The sequence below is a fragment of the Brassica oleracea genome, chromosome C2 (assembly GCF_000695525.1).
Source record: "Brassica oleracea var. oleracea cultivar TO1000 chromosome C2, BOL, whole genome shotgun sequence".
In the NCBI taxonomy this organism is placed as follows: domain Eukaryota; kingdom Viridiplantae; phylum Streptophyta; class Magnoliopsida; order Brassicales; family Brassicaceae; genus Brassica; species Brassica oleracea.
Window position 1 is genome coordinate 870,458 of NC_027749.1, and position 24,297 is coordinate 894,754.

A 24,297-nucleotide genomic window follows, 5' to 3' on the forward strand; every position below is an offset into this window, starting at 1 on the left:
AGTAATATCAAAGAAGCTCTTCGTCTTATGGGCTTTCATGGGTATGGGGACTACATCAATGTGCATTGTAAGCAACTCAAGTGCGACGTAAAAGACGAGTTGAGCAAGGCCAGAATCTTTTAAGAACCTAGCTTTAGATGATGAGAGTGCCATGCAGTGAGTGACTTCTTTAATCCACTTCATTTTTTTCAAGTGTGTTTTTTTTTTACTTCTTAATTGGCATATATTCAATTGTGGAAGGTTAGCTATTTCGCTAAACTGCCTATTTGTTGAATGAATATAGCTCTGTTTCTAATTCTACCGGACTAAGAATAGGATGTAAAAATAAATGTGATGAAAAGACTTTAGTGTTTATCGTTTTCTCGGATTTGATTGTTTTTTTTTCTTTTATGATTCATGAAATTAGGGTAAATAAAATGTGATTTCTTAGTTGTTATCTGGTTTCAACAACTCATTACTCTCTTGCTAAATCCATCTTCAGAAACTAGGATGTGCGAGCTTTCTAGTGTGTGAGGACGTTAGGTTTCTGTACTAATTGTATTTGGTCATAATGCTCTTGAGTCCTGGATGACATTTTACGTGTAAAGGTTCAAGTGTCAGTACAAACCAGTGGACTGGGTTCAGATCGAGCGTAAACAAGGTAATAATCTTGTTCATTTTCTTGTTCTCAGTTTGCCGTTTTCTCTTGAGCAAGTGAATTACTGTTCTCTAATGTCTACAGGAAAGGACATTGGAAGAGCATAGGAAAATGTTGAACAAGGTAATGAAACGGGATCAGAAAAGGAGAAAGAGAATCTCGAAGCGGCTGAGCTTGTAAGACCGTGGAGTAGTCGCTCAAAAGCCAGATAAAGGTCAAAGAGATGGTAAAGAGAGACAACAGAACACCCCGACAGAACTGTACACTTTTAAAACAAGTATCTTTAACTCGTCTTTAACCGAAAGAACGACTTTGACAAAATACCTGCGGTATCACCTCCAAAGTCTAACAAAAATTAAAGAAGAGGTTTAGATTTCGGGATATGTTGAGTTGAAATAATCAAATCCAGAGTGGGACGAGAGCTTCTTCATATGGTCGTCATAAACTCAACGTTTCATTCAAGAACAGTGGCACACACAAATACTGAAACGACATCTAAGGTAATGTTCGGTTCTTTGAGCTAGAAATTTTGAAGGTGATATAACTAGGAAATTTTGGAGGTTTTACTGGACCTATCGCAATAAGTTCGTATAGATAAAAAATATTTGAAGAAGTGCAATCGAGCTTTTTTATCTATACAAACTCATAGCCATCGGACCAACAAAACCTTCAAATTTTTCTGGTTATATCACACTCACTCTTATTGCTCATTGTTTTTTAGTAACTGAAGAAAATATACAATATAAGACTTGAGAGATAGAGAGAAATGAGAAGGAAACTGATCTCTGTGTTTTTTTTTGCTGTGCGACTCGGTTATGTAGAGATGAAGCATTTATTTATAGGCAAAGCTTCCACATTATAAAACAAGAGTGTATTTCAAAAATGATGATAAATTAAATGAATAGTGACAAACTTGAGTGAAAGCAGTTCTTGTGAAAACTCATGTGTGGGTTGTAAGAACTAAGAACTCATGTGATGTGTTTCAAAAAAAAAAAAAAACAAAGAACTCATGTGATGTGTAAATATGTGTGCATGTGTGGAAATTGATTCATGGAGCGATGTTTCTCATCTCTCATCCGTTGGATTATGTTTCTGTGTTATTAAGATATGAAGCGTTTCCGCTGGTGAGATCGATGTCCTTGTGGAAAAGTTTTCTATGTTCGTTTAATAAATAAAGCTCTCTTCTAAAGACAAAGTCACTACAAAATATGATGTCTCTGATAACTTCTAATGCCCTTTATCAGATGAATAAATCTCTGATTATATGTCGAGATGCTGCAGACTGATCGTGGTTGCTGCATTTTTGATGAGTTCTTTCCGGGCATCGACCTGAGATAAAAAAAACAGATCCAAGTTTGTGAATATGTCATCAGTTTTTTTACACAGAAGAATCAACCAAGTTTGGGACTTCCTAGCCTTCCTTACCCGAGCACCCATAAGAGAGGAGAATGTCATGTTAGCTTCTGCTATGTCATCAACAACTAGTTGCTTCAGAATCCTTGTTTCTGGATTCATTGTTGTTTCCCAAAGCTGCTCAGGCATCATCTCTCCCAGACCTGGAAAAGCAAAAACATTATCATATCAGCAAGTGAACTCTAGATCTGGTTATGTATGTATATCTCAAACTCCTAACGTTTTTTTTTTTGGTTTAAACATTTATATTTACCTTTGAACCTTTGAATGGTGTAGGATGCATTTGCAGGGAAGTTAGAGGTAATCTTTTTGAGATCTGCATCATCATAACAATACTGTGCTTGTTTTCCCCTCTCAACCTGATCATTTCCAAGGACAAAACATTTATTACAAAATATGCTGAAGATCATAAAGTATATATTACCTTGAAAAGTGGTGGAACTCCAACATAGATGCAACCGGCGTCAAACAAGGCTCTCTGTCCAAACAAACATTCAGTTTAAGTTGACAACTAGATTAACTCCACCAACTGTGTCTAAGGGAGATTGTTTGCTTAATCATAAACTGGTTTTACCTGATATCTGAAGAAAAAGGTTAATAGAAGTGTCCTAATATGTGCACCATCAACATCAGCATCTGTTAAGATGATAATCTTATGGTACCGCAGATTCTCCATCTTGAAATCTTCTCCCTGAAACCAAATTATTTATCTCATTGAGTTTTCCACAAAGAGAGGAGAGTCAAAAAAATAACAAGAGACAGAAAAGGGATTATTATTATTATATCACCTTTACTCCAAGTCCAAGGCCAAGAATTAGATTCTGAATCTCTTCATTCTTATACATGGCTGCTTCATCCTTTCTTTCAATGTTCAGAATTTTACCTCTCAATGGAAGTATTGCCTGCATATATATAATCCAAAATCTATGTTATAAACATCGCTGCCAAAGTTCATATAGAGGTAGAAGTGTGGTTACCTGAAAACGTCTGTCACGGCCCTGCTTTGCACTGCCACCAGCAGAATCTCCTTCAACTATGAAAATCTCTGAAGACATTGCAAAGATATGTCACTAAACTGAATTAGCATGGCTTACAGATGTTATCATACAGGTTCCTTTTTCACTTCTCAGTTTTAACATAAGAAATCATATATTTTCTGTCGTGCTTAGCTTTCAACAATTATTCAAACAGCATTTTTCATACTGGCCAGTACATACCAGATTCTTCAGGATTTGTTGATGAGCAATCAGCCAGTTTCCCAGGAAGTGATGATGACTTCAGAACGCTTTTTGATCTCACCAGCTCCCTTGCCCTCTTGGCAGCCAAAGCAGCCTAGATACAGAACACATAAGTGAGAATGAGGTAGATGATTTAGTTGAAAGTTAGCAAGTAACAGAAGAAGCATACCTTGTAAGCGTTAAGGGATTTGGAAACAATGTTGTCAAGTACATCTGGATGCAGTTCCAGATACTCCGTGAGATACTCCTGCACTGATTGGTCCACAATTTTTCTCACCTCTGGATTTCCTAATCTTGTCTGCAAGGGCAAGGAAGGATTAGGAGATAAGTTATAATTAGTGGGAGTAAAATTGCACACATGAGAGAGAAATAAATGCTTCCTGTTGACAGATATCAATGAGACAATCATTATGGGTTCAAGTACCTTGGTTTGACCTTCAAACTCAGGATTAGGAATCTTGACTGAGACAATACAGGTCAGTCCCTCTCTAACATGTTCCCCACTTAAGTTAATATCCTTCTCCTGAAAACACATCCAACAAGATTATTTACATACTAAATAAAATAAAATAAAGAACAATTAGGAAGTGCTCCCTGAAGCGCTAACAATAAATGCTTAATTCAGTGCAAAAAGCAGGATCTATAACGTACACATTCCTAAAGTTCAACCACACATAACGGCACAAGTACATTGTTCACTGACAGTAAGAAATTTGAGGAACTAAGTACATTGTTCACATAAAGTTCAGTTAACCAGGTCCAAGAAGAGTATATAGTTCTCTGACTACATTATCTCAGAGGACTCTTTCTAGTTTCAAGCAAGCTATGATCAAGAAAAAATAGTAGTTGAAAAAGCGCATGAAATTTTCCGTTAAAATGAGAAAAGATAATGGCCAAAAAGGGTCTAAACCTAGTAAACATAGAAATAGAAGTGGTTACTGATGTATCACATTACCTTAAAAGTTTTTGACTTTTTTGCAAGGGCATTAAGGGTCCTTGTTAATGAAGCCTTCACACCTTCGATGTGTGTTCCACCATCAATAGTCCGAATGCTATTGGCGTATCCCAGCATCGTGTCAGAATACGCATCTGAGCACCTGGTACAAAAAAAATGTGTAAATCCATAAGATCATATCACTTTATAATAGCCATATAATACGTGCTTTCTTATGTACTAAGATGGAATGTTAACTACTTTTATTGATCCAATTTACAGGTAAATAGTAACCAAAAGAATCATGCAGCCAATGTGTTCAATCTTGTAACAGAGTATGAGATTAGGGAAAACAACATACCATTGAAGGGCAACGTCAATGGAGGCACCGTTGGTCTCTTTCCTGAAGCCCAGCACGTCATGAATCGGACTCTAAACAAAAATAATCGTCAGCTAATCTTTTCAAAGCAATATACTAATTGTAATAAGGGAAAAAACAATGTATAAGAGTTCACTTCTGTATAACTTGAGTAAATAAATAGTCCATATTTATACTAGGATCCTTAATAGCAACCAACTAATCAAAGAATAGTGTATATACCACATAACCTTTAGCATAATTCTAGCCATGTTAACCTATGAGTATGCTTCATACACCTATAAAATGTTATTTAAAATGTGTAGATTCTCACCTTATCAATGTTTAGCCAGCTAACATATTCCTTCAATCCTCCAGCGTAAAAATATTCAGTATATTGGCTCTTCTCAGGATCATCATCCTCTTTTTTAAGCGATATGGTAACCTACAAACACCAAGATAAAGAGCAATTTCTTAAAACAAAAGATTCATACAACATCAGCATCATCTACAAAAAAAGTGAGCAACTGTCATGGTTGACTATTCACCTTAGGATTGAGAAATGCAAGCTCTCTGATTCGTCCAGCAATAGTGCTATGGTCGAATTCAATTGCCGTTGTGAACACTGAAAAAAAAACAGTTCATCCCATAGAGGAAAAAATTAATCATCAAATCAAAAACTTGGGGAAATGGAAAAGTAGTGAAGAGTGGAGAAAACCTTCTTTGTCAGGCCAAAACCTGATGCTTGTTCCTTTGGTCCCCTTTGACTCTAGCGGCAGCTCACTGCGTGTGAGTATACTTATGGGCTTTCCACGAGAATACTTCTGCTTATGCTCCACACCATCTCTCCAAACCGTGACTTCCAGTGCCTGCAAATGAATAGATAGAGGAAACTTCTAAGTTAGCTGACAAATATGATAAAACCATGTGAGAAAAGGACTAAAGAATAGAAGAGACCTCAGACAAAGCATTGACAACAGATAACCCCACACCGTGTAACCCACCAGAGACACTGTAACCACTACTTGTGCCACCAAACTTGCCACCTGCGTGTAACACCTGCACATATAACAAACATGGCAATTAAATGGCTAAGGAATGAACAAACTGAGACAGTTCAAGAGATGTTAATAATAGTATGGCAATGAAGCTCCAAATAAAATGAATATACAAAAGTTAATCTTAAACAGTAGCAATACCGTAAGCACAGTCTCCAGGGAAGATTTATTAGTTACCGGATGCAAATCAGTGGGTATCTGCACAATGACAAAACAAGATTACATTAGGAGTTTGCTCTGTAAGAAAACAAAAGGCTGATCTTTATATTCAAGGTTAAAAATAATAGTATTAGAAGGTGTAACATATCACATACCCCACGCCCATCGTCCATGATACTAACTGAACCATCCGCGTGGAGAACAACATCAACCTTTGAAGCATAACCAGCTTGAGCCTCATCAATTGCGTTATCTAGTATCTCATAAACCTAGTAAAAGAGATTACATTTAGATACAGATCACAACAACAGCCAATAGGAACTAAAATGGAGAAAACATTTACCAGATGGTGCAGACCACGAGTTCCAGTGCTTCCTATATACATCCCTGGTCGTTTTCTGACAGGGTCTAACCCTTCCAGCACCTAATGTTTAACAATACTTAACTAGAATAATTTTGAACAATTAAAGCAACAAACTATTCAGCTAAACAAATAAATAAAGAGAAGGATAATTATATAAAGCTTACTTGGATTTGCTCGGAGCTGTAACCCTTAGATGTGGCGCTCTCTTGGAAAGCCTCGGTGGATATGGTTGATGACATAAATGACCTCGTTGAAATTGCATTCCTTTGTATCAGCCCTTGACTCAAAACCTTCGTTAATTGAACATTTACCCTGAAAATTTTAAGGAAAAAAAACTAAATTAAACAACCAATTGAGTAACAAAACATTACTAGAAATCAGACCAAGGTTGAAGAACATTCACTTAAGCAATAATAACACATTGATATTACTCTAAAGCACACTAAGTCTACAAAGACATAGACTTTATAAAAAAAAGAAAGCAAATTTAAATAAAGTTCGTATTTTTATCAATAACACAAAGCCAACTTCAATAAAGTTTGCATTTTTATCAATAACACAAAGCCAAATTCAATAAAGTTCGTGTTTTATCAGTAACCCAAAGCCAATTTCAATAAAGTTCGTATTTTTATCAGCATTGAGAACAGAGTATTGAGCAAGCAACTACTCGGAGAAGCAAAGGGACCTGGGAGTTAGGGAGGAGAACAGAGGCGAGGAGAGAGATGAGCTGTGACGGTGGAGAGATGGAGAGAGTGGGTTAGAGAAGAGACGAGGACGAGAAGCCATGAGACGTGAATAGAGACAAAGATAAGGAGCTCTCTGACGAAGAAGAAGCCCCATCAAGTGAAAACTCTGTTTCTTTCTTTTTTGTCGCCTTTGTGTTTTTTTTTTCTTTCACCCTCGCTCTCGCTGTGTTAAGATAAGAACCCTAGAAGTACTTTTCTTGTCGGAAAGTTAAATAAATATTTACAGATATAAGTAAAATAGTAATATTTAGTTACGTGAAAAAATGAATTTTGCCGCCGAGATTCAGAGACTTGGGCTGGCTTAGATATGTGGGCTTTAATTTAAAGCCCATAATAATCATACAATGAGCAACGAATATGTGATACGTAACTCATGGTACAAATATTATCAAATCTCTAACGTGTCAAAACTGGTATACATGTGCTCAGGAAGGTCTACTAGTAAAACATGTTTTTTTTCTATGTAACCTTTTACGTATTACTTTATGCAAAACATAATACATTATAACATTTTTTTTTGAATAACTTCATAGGAGTTTATGTAACATTGTGAAAGCAACACTCTTCAGAGAAATAATATCCTCCATAACCAAGTTCTTATCCCTCCGGACACGGTTCTCAGGATTATTGATCGAGAGGTGCGAAACATTCTCTTAGGAAGGAGAAGAAGGAGAAAATGCAACACTCTCTTGTCTTCTTGGCTTAAGTTTGAGTAAGCTCTGTTCTAGAAATCTGTAAACTCTCTATAATACTTCTTTGTTTTTCCTTTTTTTGCTTTGGAAGTGTTGTCATTAGGATTACAATTTTGTAAGATCCTTTTTTCATATTATATGATATTAACGTTTTAGCAAAAGAAAAAACATTGTGAAAGCTAACCGACATTAATGCCTAACTAAAGAAAACTTGGTAGATTTAAACAACAACAACAGAGTTTTATCAAACTCCCTGTGATCTTTTGATCTTTCCAGCAAGTGTCGCCTCATATGTGTCTAGATTGGGGTCTTGTGATACGCCAACTAACGATAAGATGTACGTCTTATCTTATCTTATCAAGAGCGGGAGCTAGGCAACCGGAATGATATAGTAGACTGTAGATAGGTTAGAGAGAATGTGGGCTTCATGCTCATCGTCCTACCTTTCCTCATCGCATGAGCTGTCATAACCCGTTTACACATTTTCAGTTTGTTGTTGTATGTTGGTTCCTTGCTTTTGTTACAACTTAAAATGTGCAATGTAAAGATACTGTGTTAAAAGATAAATTGGAGTGTTACAAGGCGATTTTCCGGTTTAGTTGAATTCTATAGTTTGAAACAAATGTGCAATATAAAGATACTGTGTTGTAAGAAAATAATCAAACAACTCATAGTATGGTTGAGTATTACATCTTGTTTTTTGTAATACATACAGTATAAGAAAATAAAATAATACTATACATATATATAATCAAAAGTATATTTATATATTGTAAAATAAAATTAGCAGCGAGCTCAACTTCACGTTCTGAAGATCCCTGTTTGGAAATCAAGACTCGGAGTTGTCTTGGCCTGTTAGACTAATTTAGTGCGCTAGCTGATAGAGCGGCCTGGTCATTTAGATAAACCATACGTTTGTACAGCGGTTGAGCCGGTCTTGCATTTGCCTCATAACCCTAATGATCAACAAAAAAAACATGTTTAATTAGTTAATGTATATATGAAAAAAAAAAAAGACAAAGTTCAAATTTGTAGTAAATGTTTATGTGAGAGTGTTTTATATTCTTACAGCACGACGAGCATCGACTAATATATCAATTTGCTGACGTGAAACAGTCCCCACCTGCATTTAGATAGCAACTCAAAGTTTGAGTCAATTAATTTTATAGATTATTGGATTTAATGTTTGCTAGAATTACTACCTTGTATCAAACTGTACGTTACTTTTCAAGTAATGAATTCACATTTTATCAACAAAAAAAGAGTTGCTACCTTGTTGACGATGGTCCAGATGACATCTTCCGTGCAAGGAGGAGTGGTGAGCGATCCTCTATATTCATAGAATTTTGTAAGATCCCATCCGAACTCTCTTGGATCTATCTTTCCTATGCTTGCCTCTCCGTGTAGGATGTCAGCTATGAAATTGATCTTGTCCTTTATCTGTCGTAATGTGTTTAACCAACACATGCAAAAGCCAATAATAAGCTTGAGAGTTTTGAGTAAAAAGAATACAAGGGTTATCGTAGATAGTAAATAATTTACCCGTGAAATGAAAGCATTCGGTTCACCTTCTCTTAAGAGAACTCCAATAACTGCTAAGTGTCCATCTGCACTTTTATGTACCATGTGAAGTTCCATGGCCAACCTTAAAACAAGTCCAGGCTTGATATTATTAGTTTGAGTTAATATATGTAAATGTTAGGAATGTGTCAATCTTTTCTTTTTCTTTCTCTTACCTTTTTCCATTGAGGAAATGCTCTGAAGGTGCGTGCCAATGGCTTTGAACCAACTTATAGTCGGTATTATTGATCACGAGCTTCCCTGCGTCTTCTTGCCATGACACCTGATGCACACAACATATCGGTCTTGCATGAGGACTAATTACTAAAATAGAAGAAAAACGTATTCTAGGGTTTCTTTTACAGTTGAATAATAATTACCATGATGTCGTATCCACGGTTCTTAAGAGTGGCTTCTACTGGTTTGTAATATGTCTGAATAAGCGCTGTAGAATTGTGAACTAGTCGAGCTACTTTTGGAGAAAGATTGACTGGTGACTGTCTCTTCCCCACCCCACAAATTTTCCATTCTTGTTTGACACTGCTCCATTTGGATGGATCAGCGTATGCGCCTGTTACGTAATGAAACTCAGTCTCTGTCTCATCTGCAAAAAGGATGAGGCAGAAACAAACGTCAACATGATGATTCATAAAGTCTTGCATTAATGAAATATTTCATACAAAATGCTCCAGAGATTAACACAACCACTAGATTGTCAGCTTATTATACGGTTTAAAATCATCGTTAAATTTCCTATCAATTTGTTGGATCCAAAATGGTAACAATTATAAGACGTTCAAGGCGATGAGCATATTGCGAAATTACCAGCCGCTAGAGCTGAAGAAGCAAGAGCAAGACATGACACAAAAAGGATAATGTTGTTCATCTTTTTTTTTTTTTTTTTTTTTTTTTTTTTTTTAACAGATCTTTAATTAGATCTTTTTTTTTTTTGTCAATTAGATCTTTTGTTTTATTCTTCAGTTTTAAATATTCTTCCTTTTTTTTTAAAAAAAAAGGACTTTTGTTTAAATATTCTTCCTTCTTACATCTCTTATATAGGAATTTATTTCGGCAAATGATGGAAGTCGTCTAAAAAAATATGAATAATTCAAAGGTTGAGAATTGTCATCGAGGTCAGTTTCTATTTAATATGTGATAGTCCTCTTTTAAATGGTTAAAATTGGGATATGACTAATAAGTAATACCTCTTGCAAGAGGCCTATTATTGGAAGAATAATAAAATTAGGTATATATAAGAAATTATACTTGGCCACTTCTTATATAGGACATACACTTTAATTATGAGTGTAAATATAGTAGCCAAATATTGATAAGAAAACTTTTTTAATTAGTGTGTATATTATCCAGGTGTAACTGGTAACCATCGTAGGAACAATAAAAACAGATAGAAAATGAATGAATAAGAATAAAATTTTAAGAATAATGAAGAATGAAGGTTTTTTGTCAAAATTAATGAGGAATTTATTTGTTCTATAATTCTCTACAAACAAAAAAATAAAGATGAATAGAAAAGAAAATATTAAAGAACATAATGTTGCTCCCGGTCACACCCTACATGAACGAATACACATTAGTGATATGAGTATTTAATATTTAAAAAAGAAGAAGCATATTGCTTTTAAGTGGTTGACAAAAAAATTGCTTTTAAGTGATGAATAAAAAAGATTCTTGAATTGCGTATCTTTACAAGGTTTTAGAGTTAACTACCGTAGTTATGTAATTTCAAATAAATGATAAAGAATTATTCAAATTTTTAAGATATTGATAAATACAAGATTTCAGTTATTCTGCGATTCATCAATCATATCTTAGACAGTTTTGCTCTATTATATGAAAACATTTTTACATTGAAACCATGAAGCTAAAGTAGAAAACCCCACACAATTGACAGCCTATGAACGCTAATAATGTTCGGAGCATATGTCAATCGTAAAAGAATGGACCCAATATTATTAGTATTACAATGATAATTCTTATCCATCCTCTCTTTTGATCTGTCCTCTTGTCGAATAGGAAGTAATCACCATTGAGACTTGTCACCTTCTTTAGGCTTATCTTTGTCGTGTCGCTACCAAGAACATAATAATGGAGAAGCCACATGGTACGACCATGGCCTAGGGAAACCATCACGTTTCAAGACTTGGAGATAGGGTGCAACAAAACTTTATGTTTATACGGAAAGATATACGAAAAAGTTTATGTTTCTTTTCATCTTGCAGATTACGACTTTGATACGGAAACGTCTATTTTGGGAAAGTTTTTTTTTAATGTGGATTTATTTTATAGAAAATGACAAATATGAAGCTCCAAAGTAGATTGTATAACTAAATTTTCTTTTTCTAATTAGAAAGTTTTATTTTACCAAAAAAAAAGTTTAACCCTAAACCATATTATTTGCTTACGAGTTATTCTTGGGTTCACCCGCTAGGGTGAACCTTTGGGTTCACCAACCAATAGAAAATTGTCTTTTTAAATCTAGTATCTTTTAATTAAGGAAACCAAATAACTTGGCAAATTATATTATCTTTTCAAAATAAAATTTAAAAATAAATAAAAATAATATATAAAAAACGAATTAAAAAAAAAATGTTGTCAACAAAACACTAAACCCTAAACTCTAATACTAAACCCTAAACTCAAATCCTAAACCCTAAATCCTTGGGTAAACCTTAAATCCTTGGGTAAACCCCTAAACCCTTAGAAAAATACTAAACATGTTGTCAACAAAACACTAAACCCTAAACTCTAATCCTAAACCCTAAACCCTTGGAAAAACCTTAAACCCTTGGGTAAACCCTAAACCCTTAGGTAAACCCTAAACCCTTGGAAAAACACTAAACATTTGGATAAATTCTAAATTATAAATCTTAAACACTAAACTCTAAATCTTAAAAATAAATATATATTTTTTTTAAATAATCTTTTTTTAGAACTATTGTTATTTTTATTTATTTAATTTTTTATTTTTTATTTTAAAAACATAATATAATTTGGCAAGTTATTTTGTTTCCTTAAATAAAAGATACTACATCTAAAATGACAACTTTCTATTGGTTGGTGAACCTTCACCTAGGGGGTGAACCCAAAAAAAAGGTCTTTGCTTACGTTTCATCAGTCAAGTCTCAAGTGTAATATATATACTCACATAGCCAGAGAGTTTGAGAGCGACTTCAAACAGAGTGCATGCACTGAACTAACTCTGAAAATAAAATAAAAACAGAGCTACTTCCAATGGAGGAAACTACAGTAACTGTCGTCGCGACCAAGCGTTACGCTCTTGATCCTTACGTCAAGGTCATTCAAAGTCGATCAAACGACATTGATGTCTCCTTCTCCTCATACCTAAAACCAGATAACAATAATTACGAACAACAAAAGGAGCAAGAAGATACTGAGCTAAGCATATTCGAAGCCCGAAGTTACTTTAGCGAAAGCGGAGGAAACGATAATGATCCAAGATTTTCTTCTGTTTCATCTGCGAAAGTGTCTTCTTTTACCGTAAGACACACGGCATCGTCTGAAGCTAGCTGGAACAGCCAAACCGGTTTGCTTTCCTACAATAACCGGCAAGGGTCTGACCGAGACGGGCGTGGAAGCAGCAAGAAAGGACCCAGATGGTTTTTCAGACGCAGGACATGTCCTTGTTCTAGCTCCAAGTCGGTTCAGGTCCAAGAAACCAAACCTAGAATCGCGGAATCAAGAACCGGTTCTGAGCGAACCGTTTCTAACCGAACCGCTCATCATAACCACCAGACTATATCTTCGAACGTCCCTTCATTTAGCAGTTTTAGTTTCCCGACTTTGAACGAACCAACACAAACCATAGAAAAACACAAGAGTCCGGTTCTGAACCGAATTGAACCGGCTCTGCATCCGGTTAAACCGGTTCTGAGTCTGACAACACCCAAGGGAGTTATTACAGACGAAGAAGCAGCGAGCGATGATAGCTCAGACCTCTTCGAGATAGAGAGCTTCTCTACTCAACACGTAGCTCGTCCGTGTGCCCCACATGCAGCTGATCTCGTCAGGAACTCGATAGACGACACTGCGACTGAGTACGGTTACGAGCCGAGCGAAGCAAGTGTTACGTGGAGCGTTACAACCGCCGAGCCTGCCTCCACAATGGCGACTAACTTCTCAAGAATCAGTTTGTCACAGTCGCCTCTGGCGTTTAGCGGTTGCGATAAGAGAAGAACGTGCTTATTGGACTGTCGTTGTGAGAAAGCGGTTATAGTTAGTGGCGATAAGCGTTTGGTTCAGCCGCTTAAGAGAGTTAGGTTTCAGGATGATGTGGGGCAAAAGGTGTTGTGCAACAATGGCAGTTCTAAACTAAGCTTGACAAGTCGAGAAATGTTGGCTAATAATTCCTCTTTTTTGAATTAGTTATGGTAATAGTGTTTATCTTAGTTTGTGAGCCTCTCGTGTAATATTTGCTCTGAATTTTGTTAACATGTGGATTCATGTTTACGAAGTAAACACAAGATCAGTCTTTAGCAAAGCCAAATGAAACTTTCGCCTTCAGCATCCAATTTTTTTTAAAAAAGTTACATAGATACAGATTCCTGTATAAGCTCTCAATTAAAACGAATATTGAATTTTTTACTAAATGACTCAAGTCCGGTCCTGAGTAAACAAAGTCAATGTGAATAAAATAAGAATTAATGCGTTTATGCTCGTACGTGAAGTGAAGAAGATGTTGCTAAAATCATACGTGGTTCGTCTCAAGAAGACTTTGCCGTTGCGTGCACGACGCAGTTATGTGGTATGGTCGGTCCTTTAGGATTAAGCCAAGTTAGGTTGGTCAATTGTCAATTTATTTTTCAACTATTATCTACGTTATACATTAATCAGATAACATACAATATATCTAAATATAAAACATATCTTGTTTCTTGCCTTGGATAACTAGATGGAATGAGAAAAAGAAAATGACCTCTCTTTTTCAAGTTCTATATAATTCCAATAACTAACCTCCTTAGATTTCACTCAACTTAAACTCCTACCACTAGTGGATTACTTATGACCATCTCAAAAGTTTGGTTTATGGTACAGATTATTGCTTGAAAGCATTAATAGTACACCCAATAAGAAAAAGTGTTCCACACCTTAAAGCAAACAACAAATTAATATACTATCTAACTTGACCTTCACTTCAAGAAACCTCAATCATAAATACACAAATTAGCTCCAACGGAACAACACTTCAAATGAAAAGCTAATAAACAACAACAAAATATTTGTATGCCTATAAAGTTGTTTTAAACCTAAAGAATCACATATAGCTAGAGACTCATGGATCCCCAAGGAGTTGTCAAGAGAAGACTAGCCGTTCTCGTCGGCTGCAACGATCCTAACACAAAGAACGAGCTTCACGGCTGCGTCAACGATGTTTTAGCCATGAAAGAAACTCTTTTAACCCGTTTCGGATTCAAACAAGAAGACATGGAGGTGCTAACGGACGAGCCTGACTCAAAGCTAAAGCCTACCGGAGCCAACATCAAGGCTGCTTTACGTAGGATGGTGGATAAAGCTCAAACCGGGTCTGAAAACGTCTTGTTTTTCCACTATAGTGGCCATGGAACTCGGATTCCTTCCGTTAAACCTGCTCGTCCTTTTAAAAAGGACGAAGCTATAGTCCCTTGTGATTTCAATCTCATCACAGATGTTGACTTCAGAGAACTGGTCAATCAACTACCTGAGGGAACGAGCTTTGCCATGATCTCAGATTCTTGCCATAGTGGTGGCCTCATTGACAAGGAGAAAGAACAAATCGGACCCTTCTCTGGAGTTAGATCTCCGGCCATAGAGACAACGGCGACAACAATAACATCACGTGCCTTACCATACAAGGAAGTTCTCGACCACTTGAGTTCTCTAACCGGAATCTCAACTTCCGACGTCGGTACACACCTACTCGAGCTCTTTGGTGGCGACGCTGGTCTAAAGTTCCGGCTACCCGCTATGGATTTGATGGATCTTTTGGTGAACATGAAGGCGCGTGAAAAACACGTTGACTCCGGGATACTGTTGAGCGGGTGTCAGGCGGATGAAACGTCTGCTGACGTCGTAAGTGGCGGTGGGAAGGCGTATGGAGCGTTTAGCAACGCGATTCAGACGGTGCTGAAGGAAAACGGAGGTGCCTTGAGGAACAAGGAACTAGTGATCATGGCTAGAGAAGTGCTTGAGAGACTAGGGTTTCAGCAACACCCTTGTCTTTACTGCAGCGACCAGAACGCGGACGCAACGTTCCTGTCTCAACCTTGATGCGATTATGTTTAATGAATTAAAGCGTTGTCGTTGTGTTTCTTTTATTTGTTCTTTCGCGTTTGGATGTGTATTTCCACTCTTTCATGGTGTGTGTTCCATAATTAAAAGAAAGAATAAATTGTTATGATTATAGAGTGACCAACGCATGTATAGTATTGGTGGGTTTCTTTATTTACAAACACATGTTTTCTTTTTGACGAACACATGTTCTTATTGATATTAACAAGACCTGAGCTAGAAAAGGTAAATAAGTATAATCAGAGGCGTGATTACCATGGTTTTATGAGGCTCCCGCAAAATGTGCAATTTTTATGGCCTCTAATTTCATAAAATTATTCTGCATAGCTAAATGTATAGTTTTAGATAGATTTTCACATGATTCTAAATTTGATTTTTGTTTTAGATGAGTGTTTTTATTCTAATAAATTTCAAGATGTGTTATAAATAAAATGCAAAGAATTAATTAAAGAACTAACATGGTATAACTCACAGTTCTGATTTTCGTTTTGCTTTTGTTACTTATTATAATCTAATTTTTTCCTTACCAAAAGTTAGCTATTTCTATTTTTATTTTTATTTTTACATTATGATAGTTTGATGAAATAGTTTATAGTAAAAATAAATAATACGTTTTAACATACATATTTTTTTATTTATCATCATTTTTTTAAACGACAAAATGTTCTATACTTTATCTACTGTTATTTTTATTCAATATTTTTTACTATTACTTTTATTTTTATTATTTTATCATTATATTTAAATGATTATTTTTATCTTTCTAAATACCAAATCATTATTTTAACTTTCTCTAAAAATACCAGTTTTCTATTTATCATTTTAACCTTTACTTTTAAATTACAAATTCAAAAAAATTATATTTTTATTACATATTGTAAAATTTTATTTTTAAAATTCGCCTTGAGCCTCCAAAAATTCTCGCACGGCACTGAGTATAATTATAGTCATGCTTTATTAAAAAAAAATCTCTTGTTGTTATAATTTATGAGTATAGTATATACCAAAAAAATTAAATAATCTGATCTAGTAAGAAAAGAAACACATTTAGACCTTTTTTACTAACTAAAATCGAAAAAGCACACAAAACAAGCTGCCCGCACATCCATAAAGCCGGGACTGACATTGATAGAGTATCATTTAAATATGCTTACCTTCATTTCAATTAATCCCATTGCTCCCCTCCCCCTCTATATATACGAGGATTAGTGGTAAGTGAATTTTCGTGAATTTTGAAAATTTTGAGATTTCATTGTTATTCAAAAAGTTTAGTTATTATTGATTTTCTAATTCTAACAAAATCTAGTGTTATTGGGAGATGAATTCTATTCATTTTTACTCATAAGACTAAACTTTCAAAATATCATATGTAACCTTGTGATTTTCAAAATCCATGTGATAAAATACTAGAAAACAAAATAATTATTCTTACCAAATATCTATTGCATCTTAAATCCAAATTATATGTCCAAAACTATAATTCATGACATTTATATGCTTTTACATTTTACAATATATAATTATTTTTATAAATAATTATCATTTTGAATATAAATATTAATAATATCATTTATAAATATTAATAATTTTAAAATATTTTTTTTAAATAGTTTTCAAGAACAATTTTGAATTTCAAAAAATAAGGGGTAAAATCGTCTTTTGCTTTTTTCATGAAATTTTTTTTTGGTCATTTTTCTCTTTGAATGCTCTTTTTGTGGCAAAAACTTTAAAATGACTATTTAAGAAAAATTATCCAATTTTGTATGTATCACTATTATTTTCTTTTTTATTTGAAAGAAAAAATAAATAATAATGCTATATGATGTAGAAAATAAATAAATTGTATATTTATTTTACAAAAAAATGATAGAAAATAAGTAATACAAATGCATGAAAATCTATACCAATCCAAAAAAGTTATAATCAAATTTCATAAGTCAAGGTATATAAATTTTTACAATCCACGTAACTTTTAAAATCTATCAACTCTTAAAATTTAAAAACTCTACGAAAATTCATTTCCCAATAACCCCTCTATAATATTTATCCCACCAACCCAGTTCACGCACTCGCATTTTAAAACACAATTTTGTATTATATTATACAAAAAAATCTCGTGTTAGCTAGCCAGCTCGATCTATAAGACTGCAACTACAAGTAAATGCATACACACACTTGTCTAGTAGCTTTCCTGGCATCGTGAAATCAACATTTATAAGGCCACAGTCGGGTAAAATTTCCTGGCTACCCAAAACATCATGGAGTTTTGTCAACCAAACAAACACACCGCAACCACAACAACAATCACAACAGCTTCAAGCGACCCGCTTAACTGGAACGCAGCAGCGGAGTTTTGAAAGGGAGTCACCTGGAGGAGGTGAAGAAGATGGTGAATGACTTTAGAAAAGGAAGGGTACTGCTCGGTGGAGAGACGCTGACTATCGGTCAGGTTATATGGGCCGGGGGTGGCGACTGGAGGAACAACGGTGGAGCTTTCAGAGGAGGCTAGGGCCGGTGTGAATGCAAGTAGTGAGTGGGTGATGGAGAGCATGAACCGTGGTATGGACACTTATGGGATCACCACTGGATTTGGTTCCTCTTCTGCTAGGACTACTAATCAAGGTGCTGCTCGTCAAAAAGAGCTTATTCGGTACGTATAATCATAGTATATAAATTTTACGAATATAATAATTTTCCAGTTATCTATTATTTTAGTTGAATTTTTTTAATTAATCGGTTGTGGCCGTAGAAAACTATATTATCGGTGGTAAATGTGTAAAAAAAAGTACACATGAAAAAACCTAAACTACACATGAAAATAGGTACTTGAACGCCGGAATATTCGCTACCGACGCTGGAGATGCCGACACGTCAAACACACTTCAGGGCTGTTCGTTTGGTTGCCGCAGGTACCGGCGGCAGCGGCAGCGTTAACATTCTGCGTCAACTCTTGTTCGTTTGGTTGACGCAGGAAGCTGCGTCTGACGCCGCGTCCGAACGCCGCGTCCGAACGCCGCGTCCTGCGGCTGATGTCGATAAAACCTGCGGTCGCGATATAGTATGCGGCAGCGTCAGCGTCTGCGAAACGAACAACAATTGTCCTCATTGACGCTGCCGCCGCCGCTGACGCCGAAACCTGCGACAACCAAATGAACAGGGCTTTCCCCTCCCGGCTACAAGAGCGGCGATGCTCGGTCCGTGTCAACACTCTCCTCCAAGGCTACTCCGGGATACGCTTCGAAATCCTCGAAGCCATCACAAAATTCCTCAACCACAAACAACATCACACCTCGATCGCCTTCCTCTCCTCGGCACCATCACCGCCTCAGGTGACCTCGAATATGTCTTCTCTTATGTTGATGACCCAAGTAGCCTCGCTAAACCTTTAATACAAAAGCTTAGAAACTTCCTTGTTGAATACGGTTTAGCTGAACCGGGACATGAGGTTAGCTCTGTTTTTGAGAAAATAGGAAAGTTCGAGGCTGAGATGAAATCTCTCCTCCCTGAAGTAGTGGAACGAGTCCGGATAGAGTACGAGAAGGGTACGTCAGATGTGGCTAATAGAGTCAAGGAGTGTCGGTCCTATCCGTTGTACAGGTTCGTGCGAGACGAACTCGAGACAGGATTGCTAACCGGAGAGAATGTCCGGTCACCGGGAGAAGATTTCGACAAAGTTTTCACGGCGATCTCTCAAGGCAAACTTATAGATCCTTCGTTTGAATGTCTCAAAGAATGGAACGGAGCTCCGATTCCAATCAGCTAAACCGTTCCGTCAAGTCTCTAATCTATCAACAAAAATGTCATACTAATGTGTTAATCCTACTGTGTTGATATGTCTGATGTCCTTATAAAATCGATGCATGTTAGCTTATTTTTGATATCCAGTCCAAAATACGTCTGATGTCCTTATAAAATCGATGCATGTTTTCTATAATCATGTCAACCATAAACTCATATATATATACAATCACAGTTCGTTTTATTTCCAGGCAACCATTTATTATGTGGTTATATCCAGTTAACATGTCCCTTATTATAATTCAAGGGAACTTTATTCAACAAACTTATTTATAAACAAACTAAAACTATGGCAACCATAACATTTCTTTTTATCAAATCCATACAATTATATTTGAAAGGGAAACATTTCTCTCCCACTTAACAACAAATCTGTCTTCTTTACAGATTTATGTATTTTTTAATTTGGAATCATAACTTGTAAAGTTTCTATTTGGGGTAACGCCGTCGTCAGAAATTTGTAAATAGTCACAATCAATTAATACGTCACAAATTTTCAAAATAGTTATAGCCATTGTATATATGACATATAGGTCATGATTGTTTTCAGTTTCTAGATTAATTTTTGGTTTTTGTTTCTTCAAAAACCATTTTCTATCCAATCAAGTTTTTGATTCTCTAAAAATTAGGAAAACTAATTTTGCAAAAAACTAGTTTTAAACCAATCAAGATTTTGACAAAAAAGCTTTCTTATAAAATAGAGAAACTGGGTTTTAGATGTTTTGACCAAATTTCAAAGAAAAACCAAAAGCCATGTTTTGGTGGTTTTGCAAAGTGTACAATTACTTTTCATATATATTTTTTCTTAATTTTGTAAATATCAATATAAAATACATGACCATGTATATACTTTCTATCTTTTTGTTTAAGTAATTTTGTTTTAATAATGTGAAATCATTTATTTTTATTTCATATCTGTAAAATAAATTTAGATATTTATTTATAATATTAACTAACTGTAAATTAATTGTAAAAATTATTTATTAAATTCTATAAATAGATTTATTGAACAATTTTAATAATTATTAGACATTAAATTAAAAAATAAATAAAAAGTATAAAAACATAAATTATTTTTTTAATAACCAAATATAAGATATTAATTTTAAAAAATAAAAAGTTGCCATTCAAGTTTTAAAAAATAAAAATAATTTAGATATATTTATGATTTATATTTTAGTATAATGTAAGTTTTTTTGAAAATATAGTAATTAAAAACATGTTAATGTATTTTTATGTTTTGAATAAGAATCACAATATTTTGATCAATTTTAATAGTAACTTCTAAATGTTTTATTTGTATTTTTGTTGTATTATTTTAAAATAACGTATTACTTTCTTTTTTGAAAAACTTAAAAACTACAGCAAAACCAAAAACCAAAATCAAAATCTAAAAAACCAAAATAAAAAGCTGAAAATCAAAAATAAAAAGATAAAAACCAAAAACCAAAAACCAAAAACCAAAAACTAAAAACTAAAACCAAAATTTAAAAACCAAAAACAAAAACTAAAAACTACCTCAAACAATCATCACCATAGTACAATAACTTGATGAAGATTGTACTATGATTGGATAGCTACTATAATTAAGTTTATTGTCCACCATGTGATCGTGTCCTTACATTTATTGGTACAATATGCTTCTACGTGTTTTATTCTGTTTCACTTTCATCATTTTGGCATAGTTAAACTTTACAATTAACCAACTATTTATAATAAAACAATCATCCAAAACAAGTTTATACTATGTTATTCAGCTTGTATTAGTAAAAATATTTGTAATGCAGCAAAAAAACGAAAAACCGTAGACATCATTCATTTAATCGACGTAAATCATACAAATGACTATATAAGTGAATGTGTATGTGTTGTGAAATCGCAAGTGAAACTAGATGAAATATTTAAGGCGTAAGAATAAAAGAAGGCGATTGTAGGAAAATACTATTTTGTTGTGAGTTTCTGATCATTGTGTGAATAATAAATCTTAATAAATCGTAAAGATTGCTTTATATAGGTAATAACGATTAGAGACTATATAATTCATTGACCAAAAAAAAAAGACTATAATTCCTGGTGTGCAGAGATGTTATGCTCTTACTAACTCTCGTGTTGATGACTTTACCAATTTGATGTACTTAACACTCGAACCCTTTTGGTCCTGACCTTCTTTCACAGAAAACTAAACGAAAATGTATTCACATCACATGTTCTCTTCTTAGAAAAAAATAAAATAAATCAAAAGCAAAGAGACAAATCTTTCCCAAGTTGAGCCACTTGAAAACAAAGTTCTGGTACAATGTATAACACACCATAATGTTTGATTTGATTTGGCATAAAAACCATATTTAAAACATTACAAAAATAGAACAATAACAGAGAATTAATAACAAGTGATAGACCAGAAAAAGAAGTTGCTACAAGATAATCGTGGAACTGAGATTATGACTGTACATATTTATAACAAATGGTAAAAACATTTAAAATCACGAAGGGTTCGATTTGTGTTCAATATCTTGTAGTTCTTGATCTATCATATTACTTATAAGGACCCGATTTAAATGGGAACTAAAGAATACCAGATGATCATGGAAAGTACAGTTCAACTATTGCATAATTTTATACATCCATTCATCAATACACAAGTTAAGATCAAAGACAAAATAGTTACAAATTCACTATAATTAAGGCCCTAATCCGTCAAAGAAAATATGTTTAACACACAAAATGAATGTGATATGTATAGGTAACACACACACACACACACACAGATAACATTAATAAAGCTGTAAACATGTTCATACACAGAACAAAGATTCTTAAAAGTAACCAAGAGAGAAATTTAGTTTCTTGAGTTTCTTACCGAAGATCCAGACTTCATTCTATAGCTTTAGGTATTGTGTATAGCCGTCGGTTGTTGATGCAGCATCATCAAGATTCTCATATACATATCAAAACCCTAATTAAAAATTAGGAGATTTTTCAATTCCATGTGAATCTTGATGGTGCTGCGCCTACAAAAAACGACTGATGAGCTTTCTTCAACGGATCGGCCGATAACTTATATCAGGTTTATACACACACACAAAAACACACTCAAAGAGATCGGTCGAGTATATATTATTGTTTAAATTAATGAATCAAAAAGGAATTTGATTGAATAGTCAAAACTAATAATCGCAAACTAATAAGTTGAAGAAGATCTAACCTATCTTTTCGAAATCTATCCAATTTGAGAAGAAAAATGAAGAAAAAACATGATGCCCTTTTTTAAAAAAATGGAGAAAAGCAGTCGAGCTGAGGAAAGTAGATATAGAGATATTTAGATAATAGAGAGAACACATCCAAGGGCTGACGTGTCTACCTGTATTTGGTTCTTTTCTTCATAAGAAAAATATGGACTATCTTATATATTAAAATAGAAGTCACAACCTTGATTCATGTGTGATTTTTTAAAAATTGGACCTAATGGACCTATTCCTAGAAAATCATGTTACATTTAATATCTAATCTTATTATTTTAATTTTAGACCTACAAGAAATGTTTATTGGGCTATTAATAATTGGATTTAAACAACAAATGATCCATTGGACTTATAGATAATATAAATTAAATAGATATAATTTAATGTTGTAATACTATACCTCTATATGCTAAATATTTAAATATTTGTCGATGTTAACTTTTAAAATTATAAAAAAAAAATTTAAATAACAAAAATCATATTATCTAACAATGATTAATCTTTACTACCTTAAACCAATGAAAACAAATTTTAAACTATATAGTTTATTTTAAAAATTAAACAAAAACTAAATATTTAATTATTTACTCGATAATATAAATCTATGAAGCGAAAAGTTTAATTTTTTTAAAACTTTCTAAATTTGTGAAATGTTACAATATCTTTGAATATGACAATAAAACAATATTTTATTAATCTTTATATATATAGTTATGATTGTAATAATGAAATAATAACCAAAAATATAAATATAGAAGAAGATACAAATACATGTGAAAGTTTGAAACAATCTATTCAATGAAAAAATATACAGTAAACTTATTATGTTTTAAAAATTTATAGACACATATATATTATAATAAATACCAATTTAGAATTGAAAACAAAATATTTATATAAAAATAAATGAAAACAAAAACTCGCGTTGTTGCGTGGGTCGAAATCTAGTTCTGTTTTTAAGACCGTAATTTTTTAGAAAATCATTTTTTGATGCCAAAGAAAAAAAAAATCAGGGGAACAAAAGAGCTAAATTGCGTGAAAAAATAAGCGATGATCCTTAAAGAACGTAATAGCATATACTGGTCGAAGATATAGTAACTAATAAGCAATACTGAATGGCTAGTTAATTTTCTGATCTGCCTATCGAAACTCTCAGGAACAACAAACCAATCTTGAAACTCAATACCATAAATGCTTATCTAATTTGAAAACTATTTACTTAGGAGAGAAGAGTACTTATATACAATGTTCACAGGTGTGTCTATACATAAGCATAAGAAGACGAGAAAGAGAGGGAGTGAGGTGAAGTAAAAGCTTGGAGTTATGTATTTATAGAGACGGAATAGCATAGATGAATTAAACCGAACGAAATCGAACCATATTTTATGGTTACTTGTTGGTGTGATTTATTTTCTCTAAACCAAGTCCTACAGATCATTAATACTACCAATATCAAATTATAAAATATACATATATACATTAGTATCTATACTATTAAAACAGGAATCATGATTTTTTTATGTGTGATATTTTAAAATAGATCATCCTCTAGAATGTTTATCAAATTTTATATAATTTAATCATCATATCTTTTAATATATTTATCTTTTATTTAAAATACAAGTAAATATTTTTTAAGAATAATTTAAATTAATTAATTTTCAGAAATACATTTTATAAAGATCTTAAGAAGATTTTTTTAGAAAGAAATATTCATTTCTGTTGAAATGAAATAAAATTTTTTTTATCCAACTTTATGTATTTCAAACAATTTTTTTAAAATTGTTTTAAA

The 24,297-nt window shown here is 33.7% G+C and overlaps 5 protein-coding genes across 5 annotated transcripts; 3 read left to right on the forward strand and 2 right to left on the reverse strand.

The window, feature by feature from the left end:
- Positions 1 to 1,776: 1,776 nt before the first annotated feature.
- LOC106319059 (DNA gyrase subunit B, mitochondrial) lies at positions 1,777 to 7,083 on the reverse strand. The gene is made up of 21 exons (XM_013757282.1): positions 6,847 to 7,083; positions 6,326 to 6,473; positions 6,141 to 6,221; positions 5,953 to 6,066; positions 5,780 to 5,836; positions 5,538 to 5,639; positions 5,299 to 5,449; positions 5,129 to 5,205; positions 4,915 to 5,025; positions 4,584 to 4,654; positions 4,244 to 4,385; positions 3,713 to 3,811; positions 3,458 to 3,586; positions 3,268 to 3,382; positions 3,028 to 3,095; positions 2,839 to 2,952; positions 2,625 to 2,741; positions 2,475 to 2,528; positions 2,304 to 2,409; positions 2,063 to 2,193; positions 1,777 to 1,966 (listed from the first exon to the last, which is right to left on the reverse strand). Exons 1-21 carry the CDS (start codon positions 6,999 to 7,001, stop codon positions 1,898 to 1,900), a joined length of 2,211 nt encoding a protein of 736 aa, XP_013612736.1. The 5' UTR covers positions 7,002 to 7,083; the 3' UTR covers positions 1,777 to 1,897.
- Positions 7,084 to 8,225: 1,142 nt separating this feature from the next.
- Positions 8,226 to 10,181, reverse strand: LOC106326073 (alpha carbonic anhydrase 3-like). Its single transcript, XM_013764109.1, has 7 exons — positions 9,985 to 10,181; positions 9,540 to 9,763; positions 9,336 to 9,442; positions 9,142 to 9,244; positions 8,872 to 9,039; positions 8,669 to 8,722; positions 8,226 to 8,555 (listed from the first exon to the last, which is right to left on the reverse strand). Exons 1-7 carry the CDS (start codon positions 10,043 to 10,045, stop codon positions 8,460 to 8,462), a joined length of 813 nt encoding a protein of 270 aa, XP_013619563.1. The 5' UTR covers positions 10,046 to 10,181; the 3' UTR covers positions 8,226 to 8,459.
- Positions 10,182 to 12,336: 2,155 nt separating this feature from the next.
- On the forward strand, positions 12,337 to 13,598 carry LOC106326156 (protein PHYTOCHROME KINASE SUBSTRATE 4-like). The gene has a single exon (XM_013764179.1). It carries the CDS (start codon positions 12,412 to 12,414, stop codon positions 13,561 to 13,563), a length of 1,152 nt encoding a protein of 383 aa, XP_013619633.1. The 5' UTR covers positions 12,337 to 12,411; the 3' UTR covers positions 13,564 to 13,598.
- Positions 13,599 to 14,368: 770 nt separating this feature from the next.
- Positions 14,369 to 15,577, forward strand: LOC106324727 (metacaspase-9-like). Its single transcript, XM_013762698.1, has one exon. The coding sequence runs from the start codon at positions 14,473 to 14,475 to the stop codon at positions 15,442 to 15,444; it is 972 nt and encodes a 323-aa protein (XP_013618152.1). The 5' UTR covers positions 14,369 to 14,472; the 3' UTR covers positions 15,445 to 15,577.
- Positions 15,578 to 17,704: 2,127 nt separating this feature from the next.
- LOC106326691 (phenylalanine ammonia-lyase 3-like) lies at positions 17,705 to 19,228 on the forward strand. Its single transcript, XM_013764604.1, is given in 7 exon segments — positions 17,705 to 17,814; positions 17,817 to 17,917; positions 17,919 to 18,115; positions 18,288 to 18,346; positions 18,627 to 18,658; positions 18,660 to 18,743; positions 18,746 to 19,228. Coding segments are annotated over 7 exon segments (1,047 nt in total). The 5' UTR covers positions 17,705 to 17,723.
- Positions 19,229 to 24,297: the final 5,069 nt, after the last annotated feature.

What these genes read in the sequence shown, in the direction of transcription:
- LOC106319059 (XM_013757282.1), bottom strand. Translation starts at nt 7,001, where the DNA reads ATGGGGCTTCTTCTTCGTCAGAGAGCTCCTTATCTTTGTCTCTATTCA. An exon ending in ATTGACGTTGCCCTTCAATG is followed by an intron (nt 4,386 to 4,583) that starts GTATGTTGTTTT and finishes TTTTTGTACCAG; the next exon opens with GTGCTCAGATGCGTATTCTG. An exon ending in CCTTTTTCTTCAGATATCAG is followed by an intron (nt 2,529 to 2,624) that starts GTAAAACCAGTT and finishes TTGTTTGGACAG; the next exon opens with AGAGCCTTGTTTGACGCCGG.
- LOC106326073 (XM_013764109.1), bottom strand. Translation starts at nt 10,045, where the DNA reads ATGAACAACATTATCCTTTTTGTGTCATGTCTTGCTCTTGCTTCTTCA. An exon ending in ACCGTGGATACGACATCATG is followed by an intron (nt 9,443 to 9,539) that starts GTAATTATTATT and finishes TGTGTGCATCAG; the next exon opens with GTGTCATGGCAAGAAGACGC. An exon ending in CGAATGCTTTCATTTCACGG is followed by an intron (nt 9,040 to 9,141) that starts GTAAATTATTTA and finishes ACATTACGACAG; the next exon opens with ATAAAGGACAAGATCAATTT.
- LOC106326156 (XM_013764179.1), top strand. Translation starts at nt 12,412, where the DNA reads ATGGAGGAAACTACAGTAACTGTCGTCGCGACCAAGCGTTACGCTCTT.
- LOC106324727 (XM_013762698.1), top strand. Translation starts at nt 14,473, where the DNA reads ATGGATCCCCAAGGAGTTGTCAAGAGAAGACTAGCCGTTCTCGTCGGC.